Source organism: Triplophysa rosa, linkage group LG20 (assembly GCF_024868665.1).
Source record: "Triplophysa rosa linkage group LG20, Trosa_1v2, whole genome shotgun sequence".
NCBI lineage: Eukaryota > Metazoa > Chordata > Actinopteri > Cypriniformes > Nemacheilidae > Triplophysa > Triplophysa rosa.
The window spans coordinates 8,421,597-8,448,807 of NC_079909.1; the positions used below are offsets into that span (position 1 = coordinate 8,421,597).

The 27,211-nt window shown below is 38.0% G+C and overlaps 2 protein-coding genes across 3 annotated transcripts; both read left to right on the plus strand.

Moving 5' to 3' along the window:
• Positions 1-10,427: 10,427 nt before the first annotated feature.
• psmd14 (proteasome 26S subunit, non-ATPase 14) lies at positions 10,428-21,350 on the plus strand. The gene is made up of 11 exons (XM_057362030.1): positions 10,428-10,541; positions 11,124-11,180; positions 15,101-15,172; positions 15,263-15,382; positions 15,731-15,801; positions 15,912-16,062; positions 17,416-17,523; positions 18,810-18,884; positions 18,989-19,114; positions 20,963-21,025; positions 21,165-21,350. The coding sequence occupies exons 2-11, from the start codon at positions 11,133-11,135 to the stop codon at positions 21,261-21,263; spliced, it is 933 nt and encodes a 310-aa protein (XP_057218013.1). The 5' UTR covers positions 10,428-10,541; positions 11,124-11,132; the 3' UTR covers positions 21,264-21,350.
• A 1,289-nt stretch (positions 21,351-22,639) lies between these two features.
• tbr1a (T-box brain transcription factor 1a) lies at positions 22,640-25,896 on the plus strand. 2 transcript variants are annotated; one of them, XM_057361362.1, is made up of 7 exons: positions 22,640-23,444; positions 23,653-23,807; positions 24,056-24,177; positions 24,288-24,440; positions 24,526-24,587; positions 24,757-24,834; positions 24,955-25,896. In XM_057361362.1, exons 1-7 carry the CDS (start codon positions 22,867-22,869, stop codon positions 25,517-25,519), a joined length of 1,713 nt encoding a protein of 570 aa, XP_057217345.1. In that variant the 5' UTR covers positions 22,640-22,866; the 3' UTR covers positions 25,520-25,896. The 2 variants fall into 2 exon arrangements, with proteins under 2 accessions (XP_057217345.1, XP_057217344.1); XM_057361361.1 differs by having other exon boundaries at positions 24,757-25,896.
• Positions 25,897-27,211: the final 1,315 nt, after the last annotated feature.

Here is a 27,211-nt window from a genome sequence, read left to right on the forward strand (position 1 = left end):
AAGGTTCTTCACAGCGATGCCTGGACTATTTTTGGTTCCACAAAGAACCATTCAGTCAAAGGTTTTTTAAAGAACCATCTCTTTCTTTTTTATAATCTGAAGAACCTTTTTTCGCCACAAAGAACCTTTTGTGAAACAGAAAGGTTCTTCAGATGTTAAAGGTTCTTTGTGAAACCAAAAGGTTTTTCTGTGGCATCGAAGAAGCTTTTGAAGCATCTTTTTTATGAGTGTAGGCAAAGGCTGGCAACAGTAATGATCCTAAAGTATAATTTTACATTTATATTGGATTTTTAGTTAAAGCTTACCATAGTTACATTTGTGAGTTTCCATCATTTTAATGAGTTTGCTATTATTCTTAAATATAAAAAAAACTGGAGCAATTGACCCTAGACATTTTAATTTATTGTATAGACACAGACTAAACCGCAGTAACCACAAAAAGTCACAATCCCACTTTCAGACCCAACCAATAACCACAACCACACCAAAAGGCACAGTCAACCTAACAACCCCTTCTTTTACCATACAACTCGAACCACAACTTGGCATCAATACTACATTTTAGTTAAAGCTTAACCAGTCAGTTGGAACTGTCTCATATTATAAATAGATACTCTTAGATCGACAATTGCATATTATTTCTCATCAATCTTTGTTAGCTGGATGTCATTAATGTCAGCTGGGACACGATTTAATATTGATGCTGCACATCTGAGTTCTGCTGAGAGTATTTCAGTGATCTTGGACAGAACAGCCGTACACCCTTTTTAACCACATCTGCACTCATATAAAAAAGATAAGTGTGAGTGACCTTTTAAAGCATCTCATATGCTGTCTAAGCAAAAAAAAAAAAAAAACGTGGCTTAATTATTCCCGCTGTGATTGGTGTCCGAGCAAATTGTGAGGGTAATTTATGCAATTAGGCAGTTCTTTTTACTCGTAGGTAAATTAGGGTACTCGATGCGGTCAAGCTCTTTGAAAACACTTGAAAAGCAAGCTATGTTCTGTATTCTCTGCTAGTGTCCCAGATCTGTTCGACGAGGTGTCTTTTGTTTGGCCCGGTCAGGTCTCTATTGGGTGGATGAAGGGAAATTCAGCCCAGGCTTTGTATCTCTCCAGGGGTGAGTGCATGCACAGCAGGGTCAGTCACTGAACACCAGAGGTCAAACAGAATGAAGCCCAGCAGTCCATGAAGCTGTAGAGGAAAATTCAATAGGTCAACAGAGAAGGGAAAGGAGAGCGAGAGAAATTGAGAGGCAGAAAGCTCTGATTCAGCATTGTGGGAGGGCACAGAGGAGAGGCAGGTAGAACAGCAGATTATGCCTGTTACAGTTTGACATTGTCAGCTTAACCTTTGGCTTTTTATTGGATCATTCGCACGCGCGATAGATGTCTTATTCAATATGTCGATGTAGAGATGAAATATGTGAATGATCTTGAACAATGTTTTTTAATGCTGGTAAACTGCATAATTTCTCTGTTATTAGCAGCACTTGTAAATGCTAACACAGTAAAAACATTCAGTCATCCCTAACTTAACATTTTTTATTGTCTTAAAGTTTTTTAAATTCCACAAAGGCCTTTAAAAAAAAAGACTTGCCAAAAGTGATGCATTAGATCAGAAAAGATTTTAGTCAGAAAATTTTGAGTTGGGCTCCTCTGAACTGTTTGTTACAGTGAAATAATAGCTAGATTTTCAAAATACATTTCCATGCAAAAGTGGGAGACACAGTTTCCCACGGTTACTACGAAGTTTCTAGGGTGTTATGGGTGCTTCCTTCAGTGTAAAAAAAAAATGTGTCGCTTTTTGTTAGTTCAACTTAAAAAATAAGTTATGGTTGCCTCAACATTTTTAACTAATTCATTTAAAAAATATTAGTTAACTTAATTAATTTGACGCAAACTCGTTGTGTTAACTAATATTTTTAAGTTGAAACAACTCTAAATTATCAGCCAACCAGGTAACTTATGTTTTAAAATTGAACCAACAATTTTTTACAGTGTTGGTGCCCACCATGAAATCAAAACCTTCATGTGTTTATGACATCATCGCATCTATGCCAGTAACCTCATATCTATGTATTTCATGATTTTTAGCTGTTATTATTATTTATTCATAAATCACTATTGGTCACCCTTCATGTTTGCTAGTAGGTTTTGCAAATATGAACCAATGAAAAGTATTAAAAAGAGCTTGTCGACTTTGACACCCCATGTTTAACTATTTCAAAGATAAAGTTTGTCCACTTCCTGAAAAGTAGCACTTTTAAAGATATGTGGTTTCCACCCAACAGCAACGGTATTCTGGTATATTGTAAATATGGATTACTCAGGTGTGTGAGTCAACACATGAATGGCTTACATTCTCTGCACATCAAAAAGAGAAAGGACAAAACATTGACAAAATTACACAAGGCACCTTTAATGTTATTCTTGGCCCCTAAGATTTACACCAAAAACACCCACTGTTACACCCACAACTATTGAAAAAAAAGTCGTCTTACATACCAGTAAAACCACACACACACAAACAGAATCATGTGGGTGTTCAGTCACTTCCTGTCCAAAAGTCATGGGTTTTAACATGCATTCCTCTCCCATTACACACACAGACACACACACGCACACACACACACACACACACTCTTCCCCACAGTTACAACACTGCAAAACAAAGCAATAGTGGCCCGTAGTGACTGGGCTGATGCCGTTGCCGTGCAACCGTCCAAACTGAGCCTGTAAACACAGTGTAGAGTCTGCGTGCAACGAGAGCCGAGTCTCTGCTCTCGAGTTTGTGCAATCCCCTGTTGCGTTCACGTCTTTTTCCATAAATTTGCAGGGCTGCACAAACAACAAGCACACTACGCTTACAGAGTTCACTCGCACATGTTTACACGCACAGGTAAACTCACAAGGCGACACATTAACATGTGCGTACAGACTGTTGAAGAGAAGCTTCACAATGGTCTGTTTTAAAGGACCGGTGGCCCCTCTCAAGGCCGTGCGGTGTTGAGAGTCAGAACGCTTGGCTTTACGCCCAGACACAAAAAGGGCAGTTCAACTAGCACGTGCTATCTTTCTTTCTCTTTTTCTACAGCACTCTAATCTCCCATGACACACTCATGAATGGTAACAGGGGAAAGGTCAAGCCCACACTGTTGATGCTCAGCCTTACCTGACACATTTCAACTATAGATTTAGATTTTGATTAAGTATTCAATGTTTCCATTAAACAGGCGATTGGTGAGAACGCATAGCTTTGAACCGATCATTTTTTCCACATTACTATAAGGAAACACTTCTCTTGTTAATAATAAAGTCAGTCTCTTTATTTAGTCTGCAGAGAATAATAATGTCACAAGTGAATATGCAATGGAAAGCATTTGTAACTTTAAAGGTGAATTATGCAAATACTCGTTTTTAATATTAAAATACAGAGACAGCTGTAAGTCACTGGTTGGAAGAGACACCTGCAATCTTTCTTCTGCAGAACAAGAAGATATTTTGAAGAATGTTGGTAACCAAACAACACTGACCCCCATTGACTTCCATTGTATGGACCCAAAACCTCTGAGACATTTCTCAAGATATCTTCTTTTGTGCTCCACATAGAGTGAATTAATGATGACAGAATTGTTATTTTTGGGTGAATTGTCCCTTGTCCATTTTTACACCTGAAATTGTTTCTTTCTTATGGGTTAACAAAACATTGTTTTACAGTATATACTGTATATAAACAGCGTTTTTCAAATGAACTTTTCTACACTTAATCAGAGCTGTGTGGTCATTCATAATGATTCATGAACTTCACTTAGTTTTTAATAACCTCTAACCTGCTTTCCCACATGGGGCCAATGACCTCAGGTTCACGCTGAATTCTCAAATAACTGCAATAACTACAGTATGACCACTGGTCTTACTGTGCACATTTTAAATTCCACAGGAAAATCAGTTCATCAGTCATAAACTGTAGCCTGTCACAGTAAATCCGGTCCTTTGAGAAAAGAGAAAAGCATTCTGTCAAAAACCCAGCGGCCAAATGAGTTCAACATTTCACATGCTGTGCCATATTCATTAGTTAAATACAGATGTTTACATTTATGTCCCATAAACAGCCATGAAAAAAATAAGAGATCACTTCAGTTTGGCCTTTAATCAACATTTCTAGATGTACTGTATTGTGTTAGATCCAGTCCAGTATTGTTTAAGCATGCATATGAACTTGTTTTCTTTGCAGTATTCAAGATCTGCAAAAAATGTCATCTTTTTTGTCCCCTTTCCAATATTTTGTAAATAAATGCAAAAATAAACAAACAAAATTAATTTGACTTAAACGCGTACCTAGAAATAGTACATAATAGAAAATAGTCTTGGAGTGATCTCTCAATTTTTTTCCGCAGCAGTATAGTTTCATCGGACGTGTTTGGTTATAATATAACAATATTTAATAATACTGTATATATAATATTTATATCATATTAACTTACATTATATTATTATATTATATTATATTGATATTTTATTGTGTATTAAATTAAATTAAAACAAACAGTTATTGATTTTTTGCGCATGTCTACTACAAGTTAAAGGGATACTTCACCCAAAAATGAAAATTCTTCCAAGTATCTTTCTCTGTGTTCATCAGAACAAAGACATTTATACAGATTTGTAACAACTCAAAGGTGAGTAAATGATGTCCATTATTGGGTGAAGTATCCTTTTAAATTTGGGCCACATAATTTGGGTTTGTTTATGTTGATGCTTCTCAAACCACCTATATGAAAGCATTGAGTACATCCAACAGCAGTCTCAAGAATGTTAATATCTAACTAATGCACATGATTTATTCCTGCATTAAGAACAATGAGACTTTCAAAAGACCAAGCTGATTTTAGCTCTTTCGCATGCAGCTATCAACATTAACAGCTGGAAGCGCTGCACACTGTAGCCAATCTGACGGGCTGGATCATTGTTCCTGAGGGATGGATGTAAATAGCTTATGTTCTTGCATTGCCTCTCATTAATTATTCAGTCTGAGAAAATGATCCATTTGCTCAGTCAGATCCTGATCTATTCTGATACATGCGATCAGTCACACGTTGATCGTTTATCTAGCATCGCTTTCCTGGCTCGTGTTCAAAAGCAGTGCCTGGAAATGTTAGATCTGCTTCTTTTGATTTCAAACCCTGTGGTTTGAGTTTCTCAGAAAGCGATTGATCTATACGGCAACTCTGCTGCATTAAACATGCATGATTCTTAATGACAGATCTGAGCCAGGCTAGCGTGTAACAGGAAAGCCTGTTTAGGCACATAGAGTCCAGAGTACTAGACGCTTTTACAAGCACCATGTTAAAAGCGCTGTGAAGGAAACAGTTGTGCTCTGCTGAAAGCATTTTAACATACATAATAGGCTTGACTCATTCGCTTCTCATAAATGGGTAATGGACTTAAAACATCTCAGGGCTGTAGTGTTAAAGGCACACATTTACATTTAGTCATTTAGCATTTAGCACAAATCAAAGCATAAATACACAGGCATGCTGCCATCTGCATACTGTATGCTTTTCTTCCAAACATCTCACAAACAATTTTGTGTAAAGCAAGTTGTTCCTTATTAGATTTCTTAAATGAAATTTCTCTCACAGAAGATTTATATGATTGACTCGTCTATATTATTTTCTTTAATTTATCAAGATCCAGAACCAGCGAAACCTGGGCTGTTTCTATTTAAGGAGCAGAAGAGAGGCTATATTTCACTGCGAGCTCTCGGCCAGCAACATCTCAAACCCCATTGCTGAATAATAGATAGGATATTCTGTTCTCTAATTCCCACAGGAGTTTCCTTTGCCCCGAGGCCCACTGTGATCACCTACTGGGAGGCTCCTAAACACAGTTCACTTATTGGCCAAATGAATGTGAGTCACAAAATAATTCAAGATCCCAGTCCGACCGCAGAAAACTACACCACATGTGTTTGGAGGAAAAGAGGAATTTGCACTTAACCCTTATTATTAAGCTTTGGAACAACACATGTACTGCATGTTTGTGCTTCAGACTAATAATTCTCATATCATGGGATGTGTTGAGGTGAGGTGTGCAAACAGACAGGATTTTCATTTGTTAAGCAATAAAGTTGAATGTACAGTATAGCAACACCATTGCTACCACCCAGATCATATGCATAGCAATGAACTGAAATGCACTCACAACATCAAAATATGGTGCAGTGATCAGATTGAACGAGTTCTTTCTCATGAATAATACTCAAAAACGAATGATGTAGATGAGTAATTTGCAGGTACGGCAGCCAATGAATAGGAATTCGGTATGAAGGTTATCTGAACATTTTTGTGCAATTTTCTTTCACACCACTGACGTTAGGTTTTTTCTAACAATCGGACGTTTTTGTGCTATCATATCGTATGAATTCATACGAATTATCCACCCCGTAAAATAGTTGCGAATTCCCATGAGATCAGGCAAGACCCTCAAGTTGTTTCAAATCTGTATAAATGTCTTTGTTCTGATGAACACAGAGAAAAATATTTGACATTATGCTTATACCCAAACAGATCTCAACACCCATTGACTACCACAGTAGGAAAAATGACAATGGTAGTCAAAAGTGCCCCAGAACTGTTTGCTGTCCTACATTCTTCAAAATATCTTCTTTTGTGTTCAACAGAACAAAGAGATTGATAAAGCAATTTTTTCTACTATGGTAGTCAATGGTGGCCAAGAACTGTCTGGTTATAAGCATTCTTCCAAATATCTTTCTCTGCGTTCATCAGAACAAAGGCATTTACAGATTGAGGGTGAGTAATCGAAGACAGAATTTTAATTTTTGGGTGAACTGTTCCTTTAGATTACTTTTACAACCAGAATAACGAAATGGCCCCAAGAAGCACAAAAATCCACTTTTTTATATATATTTTAAAATATGACTGCTAACACTTCGTATACACCTATTAACATCTCAAAAAATGTGTTGTGGACCTAAAACCTCAGAAAAACAGCTTACCAACACATTTGCAATCACATTTTTCATATTGTAAAATACTTTACTGGCCTTTTACTGGCTTAAAAACTAGGAGGCGGTTTCCTCACGGTTTCCTTCCTGTAATCCGATCTATGAACTTTTACTCTTAGCATTCCAGGAATTGCCATCCTCCCTCCCCCCCCATCTCCACCACCACCAAAACACACATCCTTCACCGCACCGGCCCGTGACGAAATTCCCCACAGGTTGACTAGATGACTCGCATTCCGATCGCTTCCACATTTGTCAGCTACGTTGTTAATATCGCTTCTGAATCCGAGCAGTTCCATTATCGTGAGCCATGCAGTTAACATCTACATCCTCAAGCTTTTACCCGCTCTAGAGGCCCAGGCTCTAATGCAGTAACATGATAGTATAGAACGTAATGCGGGCCGCAGGATGCAGAACTCGGTCTGAGATGTGATTGAGCCGATGTGCGCTTCTCAGTTCTAGTCTTGAGTCTTATCTCCTGCTGACCAGAGGGAAGGGCTGTAAGGGGATCCTGTCCTGCAGGAGAGGGTGGGTGGGTGGTCGGAGAAGGGCTGGAGGCATTTATTGCCGAGGGGGCCAAGAGGTCTGGAGACGAGATTCCACGGAATGAGCTCCCCTGAGTGGGTTAGGGGACATTTGTGCACAAGAGAAAGGGAGTGCGTGTGTTGGGGAGGGGGTCATAACGCATTACTGACATACCAGAAATGAAGTCTGGTTTTAACAACCATTTCCATCCCATTCTTTTCACACAACACACACACAATAGTGTGTAGATCTCTATCAGGCTAATGATGTTTCTTTCATATTCTATGTCAAACCCTACAAAAACTTATTGTTAGATTCAAATATAATTTGACCATTTTATGAGCATTTATTACTAGTTTGGACCACCTAAAATGGCCACACATGTCAATACTGGCAAGTACATTTTTCCCCAAATTGGCCCTCACAAGTACAGTACACACAAATCTGTATATACCCACATCCTCCCCCCTCTCTCCTCTCACGCTAACAGTTGTATGACATCAACCACACCCCCCTCCCCCCCACCCCACCCGCATCACCGATATGGGTTCATTATTGCTTTTAACACATTCCTTGCATGTGCTAATGTAAGATCAGTTTCAAACCACAATCTCCGGTAACAGAGATGAAGCCGTTGGGTAAATGACTAACTCAAATGACGTGGAGACTGTGGTGCAGCCAGTGTCCATCTTTCTTACGTTTAGCCATATAGATTTCTGTCTTGTAGATGTATCGTGTCACTGCCGATGTGAGGAGAGACAGAAAAAAATGTATTGAAGGACCAAGGGTGTAGCATTGTTTTAGGTGAGAGGTCAGCCGGAGATTATATAAACAAGTGTTTTTATGTGTGGATGTATGTATTTTCCTTTATCCCTTCCCCCAGATCATGAAGCAGATGTCCACTACATGTGTGTTGTAAAGCAGTGGGTCATGACTCGAAGGGTTTGTTCTAATAGAGTTATAGAGACAGCATAATAAACACATCCATATCATTTTGCATAGTTAGGATGGAAAATTAAATGGGATTTTATTTTAGTTTTGACATAAGATTGTGTGACTTGGCAACACTATTTGTAGTACTTTGGCACAAATTTGGTGAATACTTTGTAGAAGCCAAATTTGCCGGATCCCAACATTTATTCATGTATTAACCCTCATGTCATTTTGAACCTGTATGACTTTCTTTCTTCTGCAGAACACAAAAGAAGATATTTTTAAGAACGTTGGTAACCAAACAACATTGGACCCCATTGACTTCCATTGTATGGACACAAAACCACTGAGACATTTCTCAAAATATCGTAATATAGTTTGACATTATTGACAGTTGGCTTTGACGTTACCATATCTGATTCGATTAGCAAGGGATCGATTTCCACAGGAAGTCATCCAACACCTCTCACTGTGCCACTTCCTGTTGGGGGACGTGACAAAGGAAGTAGATCAAGTTTCACATCAGAAGCAATTTGACAACAAACACTGATGTTGATCTGATATAAACAAATGGTGTAGGAGTATGTGACATAATTTGAAGTTGTCACATGTCATAATTTTCTTCTAGCAAAATTGCACAACAATGTGGGCGTTGTCTCTATCATGCAGCACATCTCTCGACCGCAGAGGGATGCTGCCACCCTCTGGAGATCATTTCATTTATACCAGGACAAGAGGTCTACTTTGAACTTTGCTCTGGGGTCATGCCTGACTCTCATAAACACTGGTGTCCTGTGGGGATAATTACTACAACAGACACCTCCGCAGCCGAGGAAACACTCAGGAGCTCAAACAAGACTGGTTGAAATGCATCTTTCTATAGATACTGTTCTGAACTCTGACCTGTAGAAAATGTATTGTGAAGTACTTAATGGTGGAAATCTGAATAATAATAATTTGTTACATTTATATAGTGCTTTTCTGGGATAACAAAGCGCTTTGCATGGAAGGGGGAATCTCTTCAAGCACCACTAATGTGCAGCATCCACCTGCAGCCATATTGCGCCAGAACACCCACCACACACCAGTTACCATAAATTAATTTCTTTATGTGTTCTGCATGCTTGGGATTATACACCAAACAGATAAAACCATTCTACAATTCACATTTCTAACACATCAGTCATCTACTCAAGCTCAAGTCCTCCACCTGGTGGTCATTAGGTCTCATTGCAGCTATCTGTCTTTCTGTCTGTCTGTCGTTTCCAATCCAAGGAATTTTATGCTTCTGTTTTGATGTTTTAAAGGAAAAGGGAAAAAAGCTTCAAATTCCCTCGTGACTTTTTGAACCTCTATATACACATCAAGTAACTGCAAACAATGTATTTAAGCGTTGCTGTGAATTATCCAAAATAAAGCTGTAAATTAGAGGCATGCTGAGCATGAGCAGATGTTTCCCTGTTGTCACACAATTATCAGATGTTATTCCCAGCAAAATTGTTCATTATGAATCTCACATTTGTGGGGAGAAGGAGGCTGTGTTGTGAGTGTTGGGCTGGAAGATGCTGAGTCTCCCGCTAGGTGTCAAAATTGCCAAAAAAGGAGAGGAAGAGACGGTGAGAGATAAAAATATGTCAACAATTTTTTATCTTTGAAAGATAAAACAGAAATAAAAAATAGGAAAAGCCGCTGTATTCGATGTAAATGCTTATACATATTTTCTCTCTCACATGCTAAAATCATAAATGTATATGTATGTTATTATATACTCTATGATATATTCAAGTTTAACGAATCTTACAATATTAAATAATAAAAATAAAAACTAAAGTATTATGAGCTAAATTTCGCCATTAACTAAATATTATAAATACGACGATAACCTTATGCTTTTGTGTTGACGAACTCGGGGTACTTTTATTTTGAAACCCGTATCAACCCTCTGTGTATATCCCTGTTGTGGTGCGTTTCACGGCGTTAATTCTGGCTGATTCATTGTAGTCGGGCTGAAACTCAGCAGGCTTTCTGACATTATAACTTTCTCATTGCACAGGTAAAGAATAATATACGTTTATCATCATAAAATTCTAGTTTATTAAAGTATATTTTGGCGACGGTATTTGCGTGTTTATAAACGGTTGTAAAGGTGTTAAATGATGTATTTAGCCCTTTAGCATCATTAGCCTTTCATACATACTGCTGTTTCATACTGTGTGAGTGATGATAAATCAGTTATATATACGTAAAATGAACAAAATTTGTTTTTAATTTACTGTGCCACAATAACGGTACAAATGGTTATTTTTCTGCTATTTTTAAGTTTATAATCTTTAAATATCACTGTGCTAACTAACTAACTAACTCTAGCATGCTAGCAGTATAATTATGTAAATGCTTTAAAGCTCTTTAGTTAATAACAATTTGTGTTTGATCTGTGAATACCGCAATAAAATATATATTTTTTATATTCGTCCTAGAGTTGACAGTGTATAATGTGTTTATTTGGATAAGTTACAGCTTGTGAACAGTCCACTTAACACATCAACAAAATACTGTCAGCAACATTTGAGTTGTGAAGCCAATGCAATATAAAAAGGCAAAAATTATATTAAAAAATTCTTCTGTTATATGGTAGATCTACATCATGGACCGGCTGTTGAGGCTTGGAGGGGGAATGCCTGGACTTAGTCAGGTAAAATATCACTTATTAAGATGCTGAGGTGTATTTGCTTGTTAATGTGGCCTGTGCTTTGATTGACAGCCACCTGCAGTTATTAGGCATCAACACACAGATATGTTTACTGTGTGTGCGGTCAAAAATGACAGAAGTTTGTAGAAACTTGGAACATAAGTAAGGTTAGGTTTATAACATTTATTATTATATTATTATGTAGATGTAAAGGGTTAGTTCAAGAAACAGACCCTGTCTTTATGAACTTATTTTGATCCAACTTTTTCTGTTGAAAACAAGAAGAGAGATTCTTTTTAATAAAGTGTCTGAACTTGAATTGAGCGTTAAAAATTCACCATGAAAGTGTTCCAAGACCTATATATGCTATTAAAGACTTATAAGTGCTTTGTTTAGTAAATCTATTTCATAAAAGCAGTGTCAATCATTTGCTTTTCTTTAATATTCTTTAAAATTATTTATGTGGGTTAATGCAGGTAATGGATTTGCTTTTAGAATAATCTTACATTTGACAGCTTAAAGGGATAGTTCACTCAAAAATGAAAATTCTGTCATCATTTACTCACCCTCGGGTAGTTTCAAACCTATATAAATTTCTTTGTTCTGCTAAATACAAGATAATTTGTAAGAATGTTAGCAATTTTCAGTTCTGTGACATCATCCACTACCATAGTAGGAAAAAAATATTGTATTTTTTTGTTCTATTGACCACAAAATGAGATATTTTGAAGAATTTAGGAACACAAACAGTTCTGGGGCACCTTTGACTACCATTTAATTATTCTTACTAGGGATGCACGGTGTACAGGTGCTACGGTAGCATTGCGATGCTAAAGCTTCAAAATACCTGCGATGCCTCTTAAATTTTGAAATGGTAGTATCGTAGTACTGTAGGTAATGTTGCATATGCGCATTAATATTCATTTGAACACTTACATCTGCCTTTTTGCGGTGTTTATCTCCTAAATGAATGTGTGTTTTGAATGACTCGGACGAGATAATGATTCAAATTTGCGTTTTGAACGAGTTTGTTAAATGATTCACTAACTCAGTGGAAAATTGACGCCACCTACTGGCCGTCTTAGTTCTGCATTTAAAGGGGCAGTGAGCTAGGACCACAATTTTAACGCAAGCTTTTGTTATATAAGAGAGAATCGTATTCAAGCGAACATCCTGTAAGTGTCAGACCTGAAAACGCCCTTGTTACTGAAATAACAACTGTTATTGACATGAGGCTCAGCGAATGGCAGGTTCTGGAATGCACTTATAGATAGGTTGAACACCGCCTCCACAGAAGAATATCAACGACTACTTCTTGAGCCCCGCCCACTGGTTCGCGCATGACAGTACTGAACACAAGCTGCACGGAACCAGAGCGAGTGTAAGCATCATGCCGTTAAAGATCGCAAAATATTGTGCAGTGCCTGGTTGTGGAAGAACACAGTCGCTGCATAACCTTCCTTCGGATTCCGACAGTAGGAATGCCTGGTTGAAGATCATTTTTAAAGACGTTCTAGCTCACGTGGGGAAAACATTGAGCGTTTGTTCGCTTCATGTCAACGCGGATTCCTTGAACAAGTCTTTGCGGAGAGACTAAAATTAAAAAGCAGTGCTATGCCGTCAATATTGGATCCGATAGGAATGGCGCAGCAATCTTATGTGAGTAAAACATATTTGTACTATGCGTCACTATTGCTTTGTTAGAGATCGCTTGATATGTCCTGATAGTATTACCTGGGGACCTCTCGTCATTTGTAATAATTGAAATTGGCATATCTGTGATTTGGCGGGCTCATATATCATTTTTCAAGGTTTTATCCACCGTTTGCGAATAATGGAGGCTGTTTTGATATTATTTCTGGTGCCGGGTCATATCCATAACTGCCAACACTGTCGTTTTGACCGGGAGTCTGCCGTTTGTTTATTTATCATGAAAACTATAACATTTGAGACCCGCGATCGCGGTGATCTTCTGTCCGGTTCGCGGGTCTTAAATGCTGACATGTACGGTCATATATCACTAAACACCATACAACTATAGGCTATACAAACTATACGCAAAGCCTTGCCATCACATCTGGGAAATAAGTCCGTAAATTTGAGTAAAATCACGTTATGTAACGTTACGTGTCTAACCAAATTCACAGAAGGCTCCAACTAAGTCAACTACACAAGCTGCTATCCAATCATAGCAGTGGGCATTTACTTCCAAGTCTTCTATGCGGCCCGCCCTTAAAAACCAAGCGTTTGTCCAGCCGGCCTCAAAACCAGGGTAGAAAAGAGCCTATTACCTTATTGATTTTGATGTTTTCGAATGTAAAACCACGCGAACGTCATAAGTAGACATCAGACAATAGTATAAAACAATAAAAACGGCCAGTTCACTGCACCTTTAAAGTAAGCCTAATATTTCCCTTTATGAAGACTGCTGTATCATTGAAAGTTGTCCCACATTTGAATTAGTTCCCACGTGAAAAATGATCTAGTGTACTTTAGTATTTACAAAACTCATAGTGTTTTTGAGTCTTACCATAGTAAATATTTAAGTATACTACGGTATTTGCTACAATTTATCCAATTACTACAGTTAATACAAAAAATATTCTAGTGCAAAGTATAATACAGAATACTATAGTAAATACAAAATGTTTCATCTAAATCTGTGTTTTTTGTATATATTTGAATTACAAACATGGCACGGCATCGTGATACTACTTGGTATCGAGATACTTCAGCTGGTATAGTATCGTAAGACATGTTTATGGTACTGTGACAAACCTAGTTCCTACTATGGCAGTCAATGATGTCACAGAATTGAAAATGGCTAACATTCTTCCAAATATCTTTCTCTGTGTTCATCAGAACAAAGTAATGTGTATACAGGTATGAAATGACATGAGGGTGAGCAAATGATGACAGAATTTTCATTTTTGGGTGAACTATCACTTTAATATTCTAAAACCTGGTCCCCTGCTTGAGACTTCTAAGGACTTCCTGTGAATAGAAATGTGTCAGGTGGTAAGCAGAAGCACCAATAGGATGCTTGTATGGATCATGAGGATGGGGGTTCTCACAAGGTTTTCTCTGAGTCTGTGAGTGATGGGAGGGAGGCTGCGCTCAGCTCTGTCTGCCAATTAACACTTCCTGTAACACACTGCCTCCATCTGATTCACACCCTCACTCTCTACCAGTCAGCAAGGAAGAGAGCGAGAAAAAATGGGGTGCGGGCAGGAAAAAAGCACATGATTCTTTTCCTTGCATTCATATTCTTTTGTCTTTGGAGCGGCACATGGCATGCCTAATGTTTAATTTAGCACTTAAAGAGGTTTTATTTAAGTCTCACAAGTATGTTATTTTCACAGTTTCTTTATTTGTTTAGTGCAGTTCTGTGTTTCTTTTCCAGACAGCCACATTTGTTCATAAAGCTTTTCAAAGTGACTGATCAATTTCACAGTCTATCCAGCATTGTCCTGCCAACAATCCTACCCATTATGTGACAGCTGTCAGTCAGACCCTGCCGGTCTGTTTTTTACACCTGCGTCTCCCACTTGATTAAAAAAAGCTTTCAGCTTTTTCTCACTTGCAAGACTACAATAAAAGTTTACTTCTATGTTAATGAGATTTTGGTAGACTGGTTTTCACACTGAAATAATATAAAATTGTACTGCAGGTTATATTTATGGTATATGTTTTAGTTTTTTTTAATGTGATTGTGTTGTGGTGGTACATTTTACAAGTATTACCATGCTTTAGTTACAATAAAATATGAATTATGCAGATGCAGTACAGCTCCCCCTAGTGTCTTCTATAGAGATGTGCAATAATTACGATGATCTGAAACCATCACGATGAGGTCAAACAATCGCGATGAGAGGATTATTTAATAATCGTGACAGTCCTAATATAACTGTGTTTTTATGCAGGGTCCTCCCACAGATGCCCCCGCTGTGGACACTGCTGAACAGGTGTACATCTCTTCTCTTGCCCTGCTTAAGGTAAGAAGACATCATTGCCGTTGCTCTCTCTCTTTCACATTATAACGTTCTAGATAAATAGGCAAGGTCATTTTCTTTCCGTGTGTACAGATGTTGAAACACGGGCGAGCTGGTGTGCCCATGGAAGTCATGGGTCTGATGTTGGGAGAGTTTGTGGACGATTACACTGTGCGTGTGATTGACGTGTTCGCCATGCCGCAGTCAGGAACAGTGAGTGGGAGCATTTTACAACAACATTCCGATTCAAGACAACACTGGTGTGTAATTTAGTCCCATGTTATTTGTGCGACAGTCTGGATGAATTATACTTCAAATCATGTGAAGGTGGGTGTGCTGTTACACAAGCGATCAGACTATAAAACAAGCAAAAACTGTCATGCACCCAATCCTAGAACCAGGACTAATATGATCGTAGTTATTTGGAGATGGCCTTTTTCAATTGAGGCCAGTAATGAACTGTCTAGCAACACCCTAACAACCACCCACAACACCCTAGCAACCACACAGCAACACTCTCCAGGTGTTTTTAGAGTGAAGGATGTTTTTCTGTGTTAACAGGGTGTGAGCGTAGAGGCCGTGGACCCTGTGTTTCAAGCCAAAATGTTGGACATGTTAAAGCAGACGGGAAGGTGAGTAGGAACAATATTCTGATCCTGATAATTTTGAAGAAATTTGATCATTTGTAGAAATGTACAGGCATGTTAATTCTAGAGAACTTGCAACGGTTTGTGTGTTTCAGGCCTGAGATGGTGGTGGGCTGGTACCACAGTCACCCTGGGTTTGGCTGCTGGTTGTCGGGTGTTGACATTAACACACAGCAGAGTTTTGAGGCGCTGTCGGAACGAGCTGTCGCTGTGGTGGTCGACCCCATTCAGAGCGTCAAGGGAAAGGTAATGGTCCACACAGGCGTACAAATAAAAATCCCTTACCTGGATAAATGCCATCAACAGCAAAAGGGAGATTATAACCTAATATTACATTATCTTGCGTGGTCTCATCTCCCCTTGCCTGACACACACTTGTCTTGTCTTCTCATGGCTTCATTTGTCGTCTCATTTCTTCTCATCCCATCTCATATGGTCTCTTATCCTCCCATCTTTTTTTACATTTCTATATATGTGAACGTGTGCTCACACTTTCTGGGAGTGTGAGAGCGTCTGTGATTTTTCCTGTCTGCTTGCTGCTGTGAGCTCTATTAACACCCGCTGAAGTACGTGTGATAGTGTGAGGACTCCATCTCTCCCATCATTCCTAGCCGGTAGGGTGGGGACAGGAAGAGAAGAAGGTTTTAACGAAAGAGGAACAGGAGCATGAACAACTCAAGAAAGCGGATGTATACCCAGTATTTGTTAGCAAGGATTTGTATAGAAATAATCACGACGATGCACACAATAGATTTTATGAAAGTAAATATTAATGCTCAATTTTTCTGTTGTCGTTGTGATCTGATTCAGCTTCATTTGGCTGTTTGCATTTAGATGGATCTGGATTTTCAAGCTCAATAGTTAAATGGACTCGTCTGATGTCTGTTTTAAAGTAGTCATGTCCCACACCATCAGAGCATCACCAAGTTTCTGTGAACTCGGTGTGTGTGGTTTTAAAAAAGGTTGTGAGGTCTACATGGTGTCCGCACAGCTTGGTTCTCTCTGTCTGTCTTCTGTGCATGATGGTTTAAAACTCTTCCCAAAAATCACACACCTAAATCACTGACAGACAGAGCGTCCCCCTCAGCACACTGCAGGATCTTACACCAGTTCACTTCAGTCAGATTTAACAAGCCCCCAGGGTTCTTGAGGCGTTACTTTGTGTATGAGTGTGTTTGGTAAGTGTAGCAAGTGTTTGGCGCTCTTGAGGTACACAATCTGCTCTCTCCCATGCTTAAAACACTTGTCTTTTAGATACAGATAGCTTAGATGTTTTACTGATTTTTTTATCTATTATAACACAGTATTTAAAAGTATTTGCATCAGGGGTTTTTTGGCACTCTTCGGTTATGTGTGTGTGAGTTCAGCTCAGGTGTGCTGTCACTGCATATGTAATGTGACAACTAACAGCATTAACTTTTGTTCCAAGCTGGTGCATTTACTGTTATCGTCTCTTTGTCTCGCTGGTGTCCTCACACTGTCTAGAAATAGAACAAGGTTACATATCTTTATTTCTTTAGATCCCATAATGCATTAGAACTTACGTTTATGTTTTTAAATATTGATTTATAAAAAGACTCATTCTTTTTCCCCCCACAGGTTGTAATTGATGCTTTCAGGCTAATAAATGCCAATATGATGGTTCTGGGTCACGAGCCACGTCAGACCACATCTAACCTTGGACACCTTAACAAGCCCTCAATTCAGGTCACATCTTTTTTTATTTGACTGTTTCTTGTATACATATACAGGTGCTGGTCATATAATTAGAATATCATCAAAAAGTTGATTTATTTCACTAATTCCATTCAAAAAGTGAAACTTGTATATTATATCCATTCATTACACACAGACTGATATATTTCAAATGTTTATTTCTTTTAATTTGATGATTATAACTGACAACTAATGAAAATCCCAAATTCAGTATCTCAGAAAATTAGAATATTACTTAAGACCAATACAAAGAAAGGATTTTTAGAAATCTTGGCCAACTGAAAAGTATGAACATGAAAAGTATGAGCATGTACAGCACTCAATACTTAGTTGGGGCTCCTTTTGCCTGAATTACTGCAGCAATGCGGCGTGGCATGGAGTCGATCAGTCTGTGGCACTGCTCAGGTGTTATGAGAGGCCAGGTTGCTCTGATAGTGGCCTTCAGCTCTTCTGCATTGTTGGGTCTGGCATATCGCATCTTCCTCTTCACAATACCCCATAGATTTTCTATGGGGTTAAGGTCAGGCGAGTTTGCTGGCCAATTAAGAACAGGGATACCATGGTCCTTAAACCAGGTACTGGTAGCTTTGGCACTGTGTGCAGGTGCCAAGTCCTGTTGGAAAATGAAATCTGCATCTCCATAAAGTTGGTCATAAAGTTTGAATGGAATTAGTGAAATAAATCAACTTTTTGATGATATTCTAATTATATGACCAGCACCTGTACATGTTTATGCTGTTGCCATCTGGTGGTTCAAATACCCTTGTGACGTCTCAAAGTTTTTTAAGGATTTTTTTTATTTTTAGTGCATGATTTTCGTAGTCAGATAAGTGTCATATTGATAAGGCACATGTTCCTTAAAATAAAGTAACTAATTTATGTTCTGTGAAGAGCCATCCTTTCTTCTTTGGTTTGGTATTATTGCTTTTGTTTGTCAATTTTAATTCACAGAATATGTGTAGTCTCTCAAAAACTGTCCTTTTGTTACATTCATAACACGTTTATTTCCCTTTTTCAAAATAGAAAACTTACCCATAGACTGATATTTTTCTGATATTTAGACTTTATCAACAAGGGTTTACTACATGTTAACAGATGGTTCAGTATATTGGTAACACATACACATTCTCTGACATTTATGTGTCACATCCATAACACTAGAATTGCCCTTATGGATTTCAATTTTACCAGTAGAGCGCTCATGATTTCTAGTACCTTGTTTACATTCAAATCTGATTCTTTAATAAAAATATTAAAAGCCGTTTCTCTTGTTACAGGCTTTGATTCATGGCCTCAACCGGCATTATTACTCAATCACTATTAACTACAGGAAGAACGAATTGGAGCAGAAGGTTTGTAGATCAATAAAATGTACAACTTTTTTATTCTTTTCAACAACACGTAGACTGTTGGTGCATATCTGCATAATGACATTGTGTGTTCGCCTTGTGTTCAGATGTTACTGAACCTTCATAAGAAAAGCTGGATGGAGGGTCTTACCCTGCAGGATTACAGCGACCACTGCAAACTGAATGAGACCATTGTCAAAGAGATGCTGGAACTGGCCAAAAACTATAATAAAGTGAGTAACTGCACTGGAAATCTCACTTTAGTGGTTTCTTTATGGAAGCATATTGGTTGCTATTTTCAATTTGAAATGCAATCCGCAAAATGGCAATGCAATTGTGTATTTAAATATACATTTGAAATAACATATGTGCAACATTAAGTGCAAAATAAAAATTAAATTATATCAATTACATTTGTCAGTTCCTACACTAGTTTTAATGTTATTTAAATTGACTTTTTTAACGCTCTTTAAGTTGCAAAATTAAAATTCATTCCCCGGATTGATTATACTGTATATGTTTAAGATAGTCAGGCAAAACTGTAGCAAAATGAAAATTCTAATGTTATTTTCCCTAAATGCATTAACATTAATAGGTTGAACATTTGGGATTGCATTTTCATTACACACAGCGCGTTGGGTGTTGCAAAATTCAATGTGGACTTGAAAATGCATTTCGAGCTGGTCACGCCCCCTCCCCGGTACAGCGTCATTGTGTGAAGGCGGAGCCAGCATCGCTCGTTACGTGCATGGATGTGCGGCTGCTGTGAGTGCAGAGCTGATAAAAACATTTACTCACTTGCGTGTTTTTTTTTTTTTACTGGTCTGTAGACGATAGAACTAGTAGCTACATTGCTAGAACATCTCCTAGAGAATTCTCTGCCTTATCAAACGGTGAGCTCGCCTGTTGAAGGTCTCATAATAACTATAAGTTGACTTTCTCATACGCGTTTTCATCATGAACACATTCAGTATTTTGATTATTGTCACAATATCTTCACACAATCGTTCAGAAATGGTCGTTTTGTGTGACCAATCCTTAGTAACTGTACATTCACAAACGCGATCCATCCGCGTGAAAAAACACCTGTCTGTGCTGTGCGACTTTCGTGCAGGAGGCAGTGTAAGGGGAGAGCACACATATACATAAACATTGCCAAAGTGGAGATCTGCCCTTACGAAAATTAACCTTGGTTACTTATTCATCCGGATGCTGCAGTTTGGGCTGTGACAGATTCACTGTACCTCGATTCCTGAAGTTACGGAAACGTTGCGCCACAAAAACAGTTTCTGAATGATTATGTTAAGATATTGACTAAGACAAATACTGAATGTGTTTATGATGAAAACGTGTATGTGCAAGCGATTTAACGCTTTTATCATCTCTGCAGTCGTACGTGTTTTCAACACCTCAAAACAACACAAGTAACGAGCGATGCTGGCTCCGCCTTCACACAATGACGCTGTACCGGGGAGGGGGCGTGGCCAGCTCGAAATGCATTTTCAAGTCCACATTGAATTTTGCAACACCCGACGCGCTGTGTGTAATGAAAATGCAATCCCAAATGTTCAACCTGTTAATGTTAATGCATTTAGGGAAAATAACATTAGAATTTTCATTTTGCTACAGTTTTGCTTGACTATCTTAAACATATATAATCAATCCGGGGAATGCATTTTCATTTTCATTTTGCAACTTAAAGAGCGTTAAACATGCCCATTTAAATAACATTAAAACTAGTGTAGGAACTGACAAATGTAATTGATATAATTTAATTTTTATTTTCATTTTGCACTTAATGTTGCACATATGTTATTTCAAATGTATATTTAAATACACAATGGCATTGTCATTTTACATACTGCATTGCCATTTTGCGGATTGCATTTCAAATTGAAAATAGCAACCAATATGCTTCCATAGTTTTTTTAGATCAGGGTCCCAAAATGTATCCCCAAATTTTTTTTTACACAAAATTCTTTGAGAACGTTTTTGTAGGCTAGATCAATCTTGACAGATGTTTTTTATGTATAAAGTTATATATTTATAATGTCATTTGTTGCCTGTGTTTATCTTCTCAGGCTGTAGAAGAAGAGGACAAGATGACCCCTGAACAACTGGCCATTAAGAACGTTGGAAAACAGGTTATTAGTAATAGTCCTTTTATTTATTTCTTTTTTGTTGTTTCTTTAGTGTTTTATTTGCAATTTCTCACGTCAGACCTCTAAATGTGTGTAGAGCACTTATCCACCTATATATCTCTCTCTTTCTCTGTTTGTGTAGGATCCCAAACGGCATTTGGAAGAGCATGTCGATGTTCTCATGACATCCAACATTGTCCAGTGCCTTGCAGCAATGCTGGACACGGTTGTGTTTCAGTGATTTACCTCTCAGTCTCTGTCTGTGCATAAATGTTCATATTCTACAGTTGTTTTGTCTTTTTAAGAAATAAACACAAAATTCCAGTAACGGCTTTGTCTCACCGCACATCCATACAGATGCTGAAAATATTATCGTTGCCCTTTTATTACGTACATATTAAATAAGTAAGTTTGCCAAATGTATTTTCAATGTAGATAAGTGTTTCTTGACGTTTCTGCATCTAAGGTTGAGTTAAACACTGAAACGCATCTATAATATTTTGAAGTCACCACTCTTTAAGCCTGTCTCTGAAACAAATTCAGCTAAATAAATACAGGAATATCTACACAGCTATGTAATAGGTAGATTTTACCCCCAATATACCTTTTAGTATTTACATTTTGACCAAACAGTTCCAAACTCACCCTATTTTGTACACAGATGCCAAGGCTGTCAAAAGACCTATTTAAAGGGATACTGCACCCAAAAATGAAAATGTTGTCATCATTTAGGCTACTCACCTTCGAGTTGTTCCAAATCTGTATCATTTTCTTTGTTCTCATGAACACAGAGAGAGATATTTGGAAGAATGCTTATAACCAGACGGATTTTGACTACCATAGTAGGAAAAAATACAATGTCAAAAGTGCCTCAGAACTGTTTGCTGTCCTACATTCTTCAAAATGTCTTTTTTTGTGTTTAACAGAACAAAAAATTATACGGTCATTTTTCCTATATGGGAGTCAATGGGGAGCAATATATGTTTGGTTATAAGCATTCTTCCAAATATCTTTCTCTGTGTTCATCAGAACCAGTGTTGGGTAAGTTACTCTGAAAAAGTAATTAATTACTAGTTACTAATTACATATTCAATAGTGTAATTAGATTACTGTACAAATTACTCTCCAAGAAGTATTTAGTTATTACTAATTACTTTCTATATCCTTCATCAACCTTGATTAGTTAAGTGATTCAAGGATAGACATGAAACGGCTCTTTTAATTCATTCAAATAAATAATATTAAACTACATAAAGTACTCTCATTAACTGACCAAAGTATTACAAATGTGAGAATTATACATTAAAGCATTAAGGATTTTAAAGTTAGACTTTGAATTTTGATGTCAGTTCCACTATTGCACACACATATATTACAGAGTATTTAGTTTAATTACATCAAAAGTAACTGTAATTAAATTACAGAAAAAATAAGAGTAATCCCTTTCTTTACTTTCTCTAGGGAAAAGTAATTAAATTACAGTAACTAATTACTTAGTAACTAGTTACACCCAACACTGATCAGAACAAAGAAAATGATACAGATTTGGAACAACTCGAAGGTGAGTAGCCTAAATGATGACAACATTTTCATTTGTGGGTGAAGTATCCCTTTAAGTGATGTCTTTCATGTTATAGGGACATTTGTCACGTGAAAAAACATTGAAAACGCCCGCAACAGCTTTAATGTCAATCTAAATGTAAATGCCAGCCCATTCTGGTGTTCTCAAACGCGACGTCAGTTTCCTATATTAAGCGCGTGGCAGAGAAGCTGAACATCCAGTCAAAGCACAATGTCTGAGGTTCGAACCTGAACACTGAGCTCCAGAAGTTTCTCTCCGAGTTATGCACCTGCATCAACTTCCCTCGTCGTCCGGACTGACCGAGAAACGGACGAGCGTGGACGATGACTTCACGTGCAACATCGGTCCGGGGGAGGACCGCGTCTCCTCCTCCGGTGACTCTCTGGAGAGCGAGCCTCCGCTGAAAAGATTCTCGACCGGGATAAGAGACACTTCACACGATTTGACGGACGTCAGAGATGAAGACAGGTGCGCTCGGGACACGGCACGGAATGACGGAGAAAGTATCGACAAGTGTCTTTTACCAGACTCTACTCAAGCGCGGGGAGATTTCGTCTCGTCGTCAGATATGTTCTTGTATTCTGGTCAGCAGCACGTTGCGCCCGCGCTCCCGGCATTCTCGGGTCACTACGTCACACCTCAGCCGGTCATCGCCAGCGGGCAGTATAACGGGCTGAGCTACGCGTACTCGCAGGCGTACGGACAAACTTACGCCAATAACAGCGCGGTTTATCCGTTCCCCTCGGCACCCGGTAAAGCTCAGGTTTACCTGTGTAACCGGGCTCTTTGGTTCAAGTTCCACAGACACCAAACAGAAATGATTGTTACTAAACAGGGCCGGTAAGAGCTCTTTATCTTCTTGATCATTTTTTAACGTTTACTTTTATTGCTTGTTTTCTGGACACAATTTAAACAAGGTTATAATTAAAAAAAATAATTGCTACATAAATCTGATAAAATACGTTTGATAAATATGAATGAAATGGTCAATAATAAATCGATCACGTAAAGAAGCCTAATTTATATTTGTCGATTCATTGTCTTGCAGACGGATGTTCCCGTTTCTAAGTTTAAGTATTTCTCGTCTTGACCCAATGCGTCATTATAATATTGTTGTGGATGCAATTTTGGCGGATCCGAACCACTGGAGGTTCCAAGGAGGAAAGTGGGTTCCTTGTGGCAAAGCGGACACAAATGTTACTGGTAAAGTTTAATAGTCATCAGACTTAAGAAACAATACAAAGAGGATTTGCACTACTTTAGTAAAAACGAAAAAGCCTTTCCACAAGACGCTCCAAAGCGCACGGGCAGTCATTGACTAAATAATAAAAAGCTACGCTGAAAACGCAGTAATGTTAATTTTACAGTAATAATAATGTTACGTGCAAATGAATAAATTGTTGATGTTAATTATGTCAATATTTATTTGTTGTTTTCTTTGTGTTTTGAAGCAAACCGAGTGTACATGCACACGGATTCTCCAAACACCGGTGCGCACTGGATGCGTCAGGAAATCTCTTTCAGCAAACTAAAGCTGACAAACAACAAAGGAGCTATCAGCAACTCTACACAGGTGATTTCTATTATCATTTGCTCATCATTATCAGAAATGAATTGTTTTTTTGGTTAAACTTCTAGAACAAATAGCGGATACATGAGGCGCTCTCTTTGTTCTTTTCAAAGATGATTGTCCTGCAATCTCTTCACAAGTATCAACCGAGAATACATGTGATCGAAATAGACGAGAACGGAGAGGAAGCAAGTCCTGATCGAGCGCAAACCTTTACCTTTCCCGAGACGCAGTTCATGGCTGTCACAGCTTACCAGAACACTGATGTAAGAACCAGTCCATCATTTTCTCCATATTGCATGAATTTAATATTAATATCATATTAAGGATTTGGTGAATATGTTTCCTCAGGTAACACAGCTGAAAATTGATCACAATCCATTTGCTAAAGGCTTTCGGGACAATTATGAGACGTAAGTGTATTGCTATGCAAATTAATGCATTGATAATTGTGTCTCTTGCAGATTCCTAAGATTAATTCTAATTATTACCTACCGAAATTAGATATTTTTGAATGTGTAAACGTGTTATGTTATACAGTGATGTTAAGGAAACGTTATGTCCTCATTTTTTATTCTTTAGAAGTTACATCGGCTGCGACACTGACCAGTTGACCCCCTCATCCGATGCTCCGCGCTCTCATACCCTGTCTGCATCCCGGTACGCAATGACAAATGCTTTATTCCAAGACCAGTTTCTCAACAGTTACACTAAATCCTGTTTTACAACGCTTGCTTCTAACACTTCTTCTTCTGACCGAATAATCACATTAACTAACAGCCCCATAACCCCGACACAAACTCAAGACAGCATGATGTCTGGCCAACGCTGGTTTGTTTCCTCCTCAGCTGCTCCATCATATGAGGCTGATATTAACACAGCAGCTCTGCTTTCTTACGCTACACTAGGGGTCAAAAGTCTGCCTAATACTGGTGGTCTGGATTGCTACACCAGTCCATCCGGATGGGATTTACTGGATTCGGCAGAGATCAGCAATAAAACGTCAAATCTCACAGGTTGGGATGCAACACTTGAAAGATCAACACAGCCAAATTACTTGCAAGTGGATGGAGATATTTTGGAAATGGACAGATCCACACTTGAAGGCAATGATGCGGGCGATCTGACATGGACTGAGACTCAATCTTCTATCAAATCAGTTGATTCCAGTGACTTTAGGATTTTAGAGGAGGTAAAGCACACATCTCCCTCTATTACTCCTGTTTCAGAGGTTCAGACTGCATTGACAACAGACTCGCAGGTGTCACAGGATAATGACAGAAATGGTGTCAAAGAATCAGACATTTTTCATTACAATACTCAGACGTCAACTTGTGTGGACTAGTTGTTGTCACTATAGCAATAATATTGTAATGATCTATGTGTATTTATGGTTTTATGTTTATAATATTGACACTTGAAGAAGGATAAGACCCTTGTGCTGTTTATGTTTTTGTGGTGGTCAAAAAAGCAAACATGATAGACTCTTATATGCCAGTAGGTCTATTTGTTTAAATATGCAGCCCCAATATAATGAATGTGAACTGTTTCTAGAATAAATGCTGTTTAAGTGTTTAATATGGAAAAGGACCTATTAAAACAATACCTTTAGATTAGATTGCTGTATAATGTACCGTACAGTGTACGCTCATGTTTAGTGTTGACATTCTGCTGGTGTCAGAATGTTTAAAGCTAGAAACTGTCACGTATACGTGATCTTAAACGGACATTAAATCCAAATTAAAATCTAAAGACAGTTGTTTCTATTTATTTATTTAAAGGGATAGCTCACCCAAAATGAAAATTCTGTCATCATTCTGGCACCATTGACTACCACGTTAGAAAAATACAGTATATTCTTTTGTTTTCAATTTTTTTTCTACTATGGTAGTCAACAGTGCCCCAGAACTGGTTGAAAACATTATTTTAAATATCTTTCTTTGCGTTCAGCAGAACAAAGACATTTGCAAGTTTGGATCAACTTGAGAGGGAGTAAACGATGACAGAATTTTCATTTTTGGGTGAACTATTCCTTTAATTAAGAGTTTGGTTGATCACTCTGCCACCTTCCGGTAAATGCTGCATATGACACCCCAACGTGCCTGCATGCATGATTTCTAGGTAGTGAGCTCACTAAATTTGGGGACAGTGTCCTTGACCTAGAAAAAATAGGACATTAATTCTTCTGTCAGCAAAGGGCTTAAACAATGGGCAGCAGAAATCTGTCACTATACAGTGCTACAAAGTTTCGTAGTGTATATTACATTCAGAGGATCAAGAAAAGATTTGAGTTCTTTCCGTCTTTGACCAGCTGTTGAACCTGAAATAAACCCCCTTCCACAAAGCAACCGTGACCAGATCATCTAACTGGCATGTGTCCTTTATGTATTTTAAAACAATACACACAAACATTGAGGGAAAGTCAGATTAACGTGATTTTACAACAAATACTACAGTTTTTGAGCATTCAAAACGCTGAAGCTGTGTTTTTAAAGAAAACCACAAGATGGCGCCAATGTCTTAATGAAGTGTCAGGTGGCATATGCTATTATGGTTGTTTAATTCATTATTTTGTAATACAGGTTACCACACAATTTTAAAGCGACCCAATAAAGTATTTTGTAAGTTATTGTAAACCCCGCCATACAAAATTGTCCTAATGTCATTGCAGAAAATGTAAAACCAGTGGCATAGGCTACATGACCAGGACGTGTTGCGCAACATTTTGAGCATTAAATATATTACCATGTAAAGTCTTAAAATAATAACTTCAATACAATAATATATTTACAATTAAAGGCAACTCTTTTGGGGTACACTTTTTGGTATATTCCTGATATGTCGAAAATATTTGATTTGCAATCATTTTCTTATAATGTGAGTTGTGGGGATAAAAATGCATGTAAAATGCATTAAATTTTTTATATTTTTGTCTTTATCTATTATAATCATGTCATTTACAAGTGTTACACGTTCTTGTAAGACAATGACACGCGGCATTATAAGCACATCGACTGCAGTTCACTAATATTTTGGT